General features: G+C 41.3%; 1 protein-coding gene across 1 annotated transcript; it reads right to left on the reverse strand.

The window, feature by feature from the left end:
• Positions 1–5: 5 nt before the first annotated feature.
• Positions 6–3584, reverse strand: LOC149045473 (uncharacterized). Its single transcript, XM_089208195.1, has 2 exons — positions 2741–3584; positions 6–2021 (listed from the first exon to the last, which is right to left on the reverse strand). Exon 2 carries the CDS (start codon positions 1766–1768, stop codon positions 71–73), a length of 1698 nt encoding a protein of 565 aa, XP_089064321.1. The 5' UTR covers positions 1769–2021; positions 2741–3584; the 3' UTR covers positions 6–70.
• Between the last annotated feature and the right edge of the window lie 5486 nt (positions 3585–9070).

Consider the following 9070-nt stretch of genomic DNA (forward strand, 5'->3'; position numbering starts at 1 on the left):
TTTGATTGCTTTTTGCTACGATGATTGCTTTTATTTTCATTTGATTGTGTTATTGACAAAGTTGTTGTATTTAATTATTCAAAAATCTCGAAGTATGATTAGCAATGACATCTGCTTTAGGAGGCCGGGGTTTGCTGGCAATGTTTACAGGAATGTGTGGTGCTGTGACTGTTGCACTCCTCTCTTGTGGTTTTAAGCATTTTCTCTCTACAATGGCATTAGGCATTGGCTTGAGATGATAATTGGTTGTCTTCTCAAATATGGGCTTCGCCACCCATTCTTTTGTATTTTTCGGAAACACCACCTTATATTGCAGCTCCCCTTGGTTGGCACCCCTGGATACAGTGGCTTGTTGTCTACCAGTGTTGGCATTATGGTCTAGGGCTGCCAACTGAGTTCGAGCAACCATGCCATTATAAGAGAAGTGCTGCCGTTTGGGTGCATATTTGGTCTGCACACTATGGTACACCTCTAAATTGCCAGTATGACAACTTAGTGTTAGTTGCTGAATGTCCTTCAACAGATTTTTATCAAATACAACCTCCTTCAATGCATTATGAGCAGAGGAGCCAGGCCTAAGCCACCTTTTAGTTCTTGCGATAGCTGGAGGGATTGGTTGGTGGGCACATTCCTCATACAGGTCAGCTGAATCCCAGGAGTGGATATTGGCAGTGTGATAGACAATGGATATCCACTTCTCTCTCAACATCTCCTTGTCTCCCCCACATGTTTTGGCACACCACCAAAGGTGGTTTGAGATGGATCTGATCCAGAGAGAGAGATCAGCACATTCTCTCTTCTTTGCTTTTTCAGTTAACTTTTTAGTTATACTCTTGGAAAGGTGCCACACATCAAATTGATGATCAACTTCAGGGAAATTTCTTTTCATGTCAGCCCTAATGCCCACATGACGGTCAGTTGCAACAACCATAATTTTCCCCCCTTTTTCATAGATGTTTTCCATACAGCGTTTAAAACCCTCTCTTTCCATGGCATTGCTATTATTTACTTCACTGACCTGAACAACCTTGAAGTCAACAATCTTATCAGTTTTCTGATCAATCATGGTATATGTCCCATATTTTGCATTATGGCCAGGACTGTCACAACGCCCATCCCCTGAAAGCCACAGATCTCGCCCCCCTACCTCAGAAAAAGTGGAATTTTGTTCTTTAAGCCAGAACTCATTGATTACGGGTAATAAGTACTTGTTTTGAATATTATAAAATGTTTTCTCACTGAAAATTTTCAAATTTAAGATATCTGCCAAAGATGCTACTTTTGTAAAGGTAGAGCCACTGAGCAAAATAGATGATGACAGCAACAAATTTCCAGCTGCCATCCCCTCAAGCATTGGCTGGCTTTGCCAGGAGTACTTATGATTATTCATACATTCTAGGGTGACAAATAGTTGGCTTCCTTGTGTGGATTGGTTCCTCTTAATCACAACTGCACCACACTCAGGACAGTACTTAAACAATTTAAATAGCTCTTGTTTAAATACAATGTATTTGGTATCATCCTGTGGCTTTTCGCATTTTGTTTCCCCTTGGTGTTCGTTGTCTGATCCTGACAGGTTCGAATCATCTGAATCTTCCTGTTTTGTGGGAAGGTAGATGCCATCTTTTCTTGGAGAGACTTCTGGGGAAGCAGCAGCTTCAGTTGCTTCTCCCTTGTTATCTTCAATTTCAGGAAGGAATACCTCTTCAGTCTGGGTGCTGCTTTCTGAAACATCAACCTCGACTTGGGTGTCAGTAGATTTCATCATTAAATGAAGACCACGAAGATTGACTTGGATCCCAAAATCCACACCCTTGTTTGGCAAATTCACCTGCACTGCTTGTGACTCAACCAACGGGCTTTTAGGCCCTAAATCATATGGGGAATGGATATGATGGGCTGTCTGAGGTTGATGTACTTGCTCCACAATTCACTACATCAACAGGTGCAGGCTGTTCTAAAGCTGAAGCTGCATGTTCTTCGATTCCACAACTAGGTTGTGCAGTGATAGAGGCTATATACTATAACAGAAAAAATATTAACTCTGTTATGGTATGGGTTAGTGACCCTTTGAGAGAATGAAAAATGTGGGTATGAGGGATAAACTATGCTACTATATGGTTACACAATGATTCAATGGGATTTTCTTGGAAAATATAACACCTGACCCTGCCCTCCTTTGGTTGAAAGCCTGCACTGGTTTTAACTTAGAATTTCCAGTTGTATTAAGTTTTTATTCACATAGAGGTAAAGAAGGTTAAAAGAATTCATTATTTAAAGAATAATATCCACAACTTACATATAGTCTATTTGTACTAATTTTATTCACCTGCTAGTTAACAAGGGACAGGTATAATGTTCCTAGAATTAAAGAATAATCACTTTATTCTGAAACAATTTAATTTTGTTTACCTACTGGTCAAACATTTTCAGGAGAGATGAAGTACAAAGATGACTCAGAAAAAAAAAACATGAAACTAGAAGGAATTCCATGGCAGGATATTGTTTTGCTTAAGGAGAAGAAATACTTTTCTGTGAAAATTTAATGTTTCTCAATGGAACCTATTCGGGTGATATCCCTTAAGATATAAATTGTTATTGCCCTCAAACTGCATTCACCTTTCAATTTTTTTTTTGTATCAATCATGCATAAATGATGAGCAGCTTCAAGAGTTTGCAACAACCCAAGCTTTGCAACAACCCAACCCAGATACAAGAGAGTAATTCGCGATTCACTTACTTCTTTTCTGACTTTCTCTTCTGAACGTTTCTCCGATGAAAGTCGAGGTCTTTTTGATGGTCTCCGATGCGAAAAAACCGTGGGTATTGCACCTGGTTTTAGCGTAGATCTGGGTTTCAAACCAAGAATTTCTGCTTTCAAGTCTCGTTCGTAGCAGTCAGGTGTAAAATGTTCTGAGCACAGCCTGGAGTTTTTCGAAACGACCAGATCCGCTCGTGAGATCTTTGCCAGCCACTGTGATCGTAGAGCTTCATCCCTCGGAAAGCAATGGTAGGATATACCAGTTGTGTACCTCGAGTCGTTGTTACAATCGAACGCCGCGCAGTATACCATTTTTTAGCTCGAAAGTAATCGAAGTAAATATAGCAACGAGGGCTACTCAACCGCACATGATCTGGACACGTAACTACGTTTCAGAGACACAGGGTTACGAAAGCCAAAATATTTTTCTCTTACACAATCCCTGGACAGAAGACCAATTTTCTTATATGAGAGGCGATTGAATCATTTTTTGCTTCACCTTGCACAATCTTTACTCCTGGAAAACCACAAATTCTTTCCCACGAGCAAGCCGCAGTCCTGAATTCAACTTGCCTGTTTCTTGCTGTGTTTACCTTCATCCCCATAACCTACGTCACACGCTACAAAAAGAACCGCTGACATTCGTGTTCTGAGCCGACGTACCACAGTCAAATGTCGAGCCAATTATCACTAAAAACCCTTCGTTTTCTGGATGAAAATTGTCGTTAGAGGGAAAAAAAATGACGGAAATTTGTTCCATCATACATAAATGTACGATACACGGTGAAAAAAATTACATGAATTTGGACTTCAGTTCTCCTTTAAATACAGACAAGCGCACAAACGTATCGGCCGATTTGAATTGTGCTCGTTCGAACATCCTACTCTCCTCGACTACTTTATTCTAGTTTATCTCTTTATTGGTGGTTGGTGGCGAGAAGACTTCGCTTGGTGGCGAGATCGTTCCTTGGTGGCGAGTTCGCTGGTGGCGAGTCTGCTTGGTGGCGAGGTGACCGGTAACCAATAAAACCTATGAAGAGTTAACAATAATCCTCACACAGAACTTTCAAACTGGTAATGTTCTCTTCCTTGGACAATCGGGTCTCTTATAGGCAGTCTAGTTACACTTCTTACGCTCTCATTATTCTTGCTAGCAAATGAGATTCTCGATAATGGATAAGTTATCATTCTCTTAAATGTGGCACGGAATATGGTATATCAGGAGCCAAATGCAAAGGCAACAACGTGCAAAGGCAACAACGACAGCGATCGACATATGAATAACTTGACGCTTGGTAGCATGGGCCCGAGTTCTTGCGTGATCGTTGATGGCGATGCCCGGCAGTTTGTGCTTGTGCAGTGTGTGACAGACGTGTACATAGAGAATGCACATGGTAACTAGGGGCAACAAGTAGATGGTGACTACGATGTAAAGAAAGATACCTCTCAAAGCTGCTTGAGTTTCGCCAAACTGAGTAAACTTAAATTCTAACCTGGAGTTCTTAACTTTGATTGTGATCAACCATGGAGTCATCAGACACATTGAAGTGATCCAAATTGTGGGAACCAAGATCTTTTTGTTCCTAAAGCGAGGGAACTTTTGCATGGGAAGGTCAATCCCGAAGAAGAAGTCAAAAGCCACGGCTGTTAGAGAGAAGACGGACGCTGTGACCGCCACGAAGAAAACAAACATGATGAGCTTGGCAAGTAATTCACCAAATGTTCCGTCGATTCACAGATTATCCAAAATGATGAGTTCCATCGACTGAGGCATGACAACAGCTGTTACGAGCAGGTCGGCCACAGCGAGGTTGACGTACATGAAGCTTGTTAATCTTCTTGTTTCTGGCCTCTTGTACAGAATATAGATCGCCAAAATGTTTCCAACTAAGGCCATTGAAATGATTGCAGTGTATAAGATGGCGAAGGTGAGTTTAATTCTTGATGGATACGAGAATGGAGGCTGCACCGTGGAGCCTGAAAGAGAATGAAGTGCCATGGTTAAAGCAAAAATAGAGGAAATAGGTCTGCAACGCGCGCGTACACCGAAAGGCGACATAGATAGTGACAGTATGCAATAATAATTATCGGAAAAACATCCATTAAACCCAGGCTTTCTCCATCATTGAAGAGTGCATCACTTCTGTCATAAGGGGATATGCACTTAATTGATGGAAAATGTTAAAGCTGTTTGTGCTGTGCGTTTTTCACAAGTATTGCAGCAGCAGCAATGGTAGCGTTAGCTATTTTTTGGACACTTTCAGGCGCCATTTGTGAAGGTGGCTTTCCTACCGTTATCAGCCTGCGAGGACGTCAACATTTTTGGATCTGTAGCTTCCTAGTCGCTACTGTTTGAAGAAGTCAGCATAAAATATCTGAATACTTGGTTGACGGGATAAGCTCAGCTCTAAAAAAGCTGAGTCTTTATTTCACGCAACGTTGTGTTCTTTGAATATTGGGTCTGCCAGGAAATCAAAGTGCTCTGTGAGCAAACTCGTGAATTGACACATGATTTTTTAGATTATGTTCAATGTTATCTGGTTTAGGGAATTTTGTGGTTGATTGTCATATCTAGAGTACGAGCAGTAGTTCAGTGTTCGCTAATGTCGCAAAGAAACAAAGTAACGTTGGGATAAGAAGGCATTACAATTGAAATGATCAGCTATTACATTTTACAAGGTGGATGATGTCATGTGTTTTAAACGTCTATCATTTTTGTTTCTGGTTCAAAAGAAAAGGTTGGAAGTAAATGTGAGTGAAAAGTGAAATTTACTGTCTTTCGTTGTAAATATTAGAAAATCAAGGCAATACTGTCTTAATGAAAACATCAAATGAGACAAACGGGAACGAGTTTTGAGTGATATATCTAAGCCAAGCCTGCCACCGTCATTTTGGATCTCCGCCTGGGTAGATTTAAGTCACGTGCTAGGCAACGTATAATCAATAACAAGATAGAATTTCATTTCAGGCCTATTTATCAATTTTGTGGTGTGTAACTTTCGCATTTTAGTACGTTGTATGTATGTTGAATCTTCAAATTGTCTTGAAACTTAAAAGAAAATTGTTCTTTAAAAATTCACTGAAAATCAGTAGCTAAAATTGTTTTTTTAGGTGTTATTTGATTTTCGTGTTAACTTGTTATTTCGTCAGTCGCCGGCATCTTCTGTTGCTTCACACAGGAAAAACACACGCGACGAAACGTAATGATCAATTTTGTCCTCAATCTCACGCTATAACAGAAAAAGTTGTGAACATCTGTAAACTCCGAGCTCTTAGCAGTAAGTGATATTTTCAATGAATCTTCGGATTGTTTTCAGGTTCAAGGATTGTAAATTACAATTTTATGAAAAACGAAGGTTGTTCTGTTATTTCAGTGTGAATCCTTGCATGCCTGCTAGTCGCTGGCGCCGCTTGTTGAAACTAAAACGAAAAAAAAAACTCTTTTAAGATTATCATTGGCTTCTTTTTCACCCCACCACTATTCTTAGCAACAAAGGTCGCCATTTCGTCTGTTTATTGCTCGCCAAAAACTATAAAATGCACTCAAAAGCCTAAAATCTAAAAAAAGTTTACAGGAATCGACCAATCGAGCGAGCGAGCGAGCGAGCGAATTCTATTCCCCACATCATATCTATAACTCGCTCTTGCGCATGCGCGCAATTCACGAGTTAAAAAGGGAATTTGTCAGAATTACAAAAATCTATATGTTTAGCACAAAACGGCGCAGTTCAGCCAGCTTGCTTAACAGCCTCTTTCATTTTCTTTTTTGTTGTTTTTTTTTTGTCTTGTTTTGTTTTTGTTGTTTTTTATTGGTGAAAAATGTGCTGCACTTCTTTTCAGAACTAAAATTGTGTCAATCGGTTATTTCGACCATGAGGGGAAAAATCTGAGATTCGAGCTCAGTTAAAGAAATGAAAATGGAAAATAAGAACTTAGCTAAGAAACCTTACTCCTAGGGAAGGCATTTGCCACCCAAATTATCGAATGATGGAAGCGCAAATTTTGTGCCACCCTTTTTTTCGTCATTTAAGCCATTTTGAAGGATGGTTTCGGCTGATTTATCGCATAACGAGAGAAATAGATGATGAAAATCACCTGGGCAATAAAAATAATTAAAAAATAATCAAATTGACAAATAAAACACAACGCTTTAGCTTCCCTTGTGTTACTGAAAACCCAGTTTGACGTGGTGAAATGGTTACCGGTCACCTCGCCACCAAGCAGACTCGCCACCAGCGAACTCGCCACCAAGGAACGATCTCGCCACCAACGTACTCGCCACCAAGCGAAGTCTTCTCGCCACCAACCACCAATAAAGAGATAAACTAGAATAAAGTGGTCGAGGAGAGTAGGATGTTCGAACGAGCACAATTCAAATCGGCCGATTTCGTTGGTTTCGAACGTGCTTTCGACAACATACGTTTATAAAGTTTGAGTACAGACAAGCGAACAAACTTATCGGTTTCGAACGTGCTTTCGACAACATACGTTTATAAGGTATCCAGTCACCTCGCCACCAAGCAGACTCGCCACCAGCGAACTCGCCACCAAAGAACGATCTCGCCACCAACGTACTCGCCACCAAGCGAAGTCTTTTCGCCACCAACCACCAATAAAGAGATTAGTCGAGGACAGTCTGTACTCAAACTTTATAAACGTATGTTGTCGAAAGCACGTTCGAAACCGATAAGTTTGTTCGCTTGTCTGTACTCAAACTTTATAAACGTATGTTGTCGAAAGCACGTTTGAAACCGATAAGTTTGTTCGCTTGTCTGTACTCAAACTTTATAAACGTATGTTGTCGAAAGCATGTTCATAATTTAAATACAGACAAGCGCACAAACGTATCGGCCGATTTGAATTGTGCTCGTTCGAACATCCTACTCTCCTCGACTACTTTATTCTAGTTTATCTCTTTATTGGTGGTTGGTGGCGAGAAGACTTCGCTTGGTGGCGAGTACGTTGGTGGCGAGATCGTTCTTTGGTGGCGAGTTCGCTGGTGGCGAGTCTGCTTGGTGGCGAGGTGACCGGTAACCGTTTATAAAGTTTGAGTACAGACTTTTCAGCCGAACATCCTTCTGTCCTCGACTAATCTCTTTATTGGTGGTTGGTGGCGAGAAGACTTCGCTTGGTGGCGAGTACGTTGGTGGCGAGATCGTTCCTTGGTGGCGAGGTGACTGGATACCGTTATTGCTTACCAACGTTCGCGGGTCTTGATTACTTTATCGAGGATTACAGTCTAACTTGTCTTCTATTCAAAAACGATCTTGATCACACGGGGTCTTATCTTGAACTGAAACGCTAACTATAATTTTCTGTCTAAAAAGAACTAATCATGGATCGTCAACCTAACCAGAAAATATTTCGCAGCTTTTCTCAGAAGCGGTAACACTTAGCTTCAACGGAAGCAGTTACAAATCTTAGTTTTCCCTTTTAGTAACGAATTTCACCGGTATCCAGTTACCTCGCCACCAGCGAACTCGCCACCAAGGAACGACCTCGCCACCAACGTACTCGCCACCAAGCGAAGTCTTCTCGCCACCAACCACCAATAAAGAGATTAGTCGAGGAGAGTAGGATGTTCGGCTGATAAGTTTGTTCGCTTGTCTGTACTCAAACTTTATAAAGTATGTTGTCGATAGCACGTTCGAAACCGAAGTAAGTTTTTATTCCTCGCATCGAGTTTTGCAATTTCTCCTCGCTTACGTGCAAAAGACAAACGCGATACGGTTTGATGTCAATGAGTTAGGAACGGAACACATCTAACACGTCGCTGAAGGTCATAATTTAAATACAGACAAGCGCACAAACATTCGGCCGATTTGAATTGTGCTCGTTCGAACATCCTACTCTCCTCGACTACTTTATTCTAGTTTATCTCTTTATTGGTGGTTGGTGGCGAGAAGACTTCGCTTGGTGGCGAGTACGTGGGTGGGGAGATCGTTCCTTGGTGGCGAGTTCGCTGGTGGCGAGTCTCCCTGGTGGCGAGGTAACCGGTAACCGCTTGAAGATACCGCTGACTAGCATGCGTTTTATCGCCAGTTGTGAGAACGTCGTCCCCAGGTTCCAGACCTCGCCAATTCTTCCCTTCCCTCCCCACACCTGGACTGTTCCCTTAATCCCCTTGAAGAAACTCTTCTACAGCCAGTGCTGAAGAGTTTTAACACTTTTTTTATCATAATGAGGGGCTAGAAAATAGACTAACAAGAACACCGCTTTTTTTTAGCTGGCATAGTATTATATCAGTGGAAAGATAAATCGGGGAGATATATGCCATGGTCATCAATCTGGATTGAAACACTTCAGCAA

The sequence above is a fragment of the Pocillopora damicornis genome, chromosome 5 (assembly GCF_964200805.1).
Source record: "Pocillopora damicornis chromosome 5, jaPocDami1.2, whole genome shotgun sequence".
In the NCBI taxonomy this organism is placed as follows: domain Eukaryota; kingdom Metazoa; phylum Cnidaria; class Anthozoa; order Scleractinia; family Pocilloporidae; genus Pocillopora; species Pocillopora damicornis.

Bases quoted from the DNA above. Each gene is read 5' to 3' on its own strand.
- LOC149045473 (XM_089208195.1), bottom strand. From the start codon at position 1,768: ATGATGAAATCTACTGACACCCAAGTCGAGGTTGATGTTTCAGAAAGC.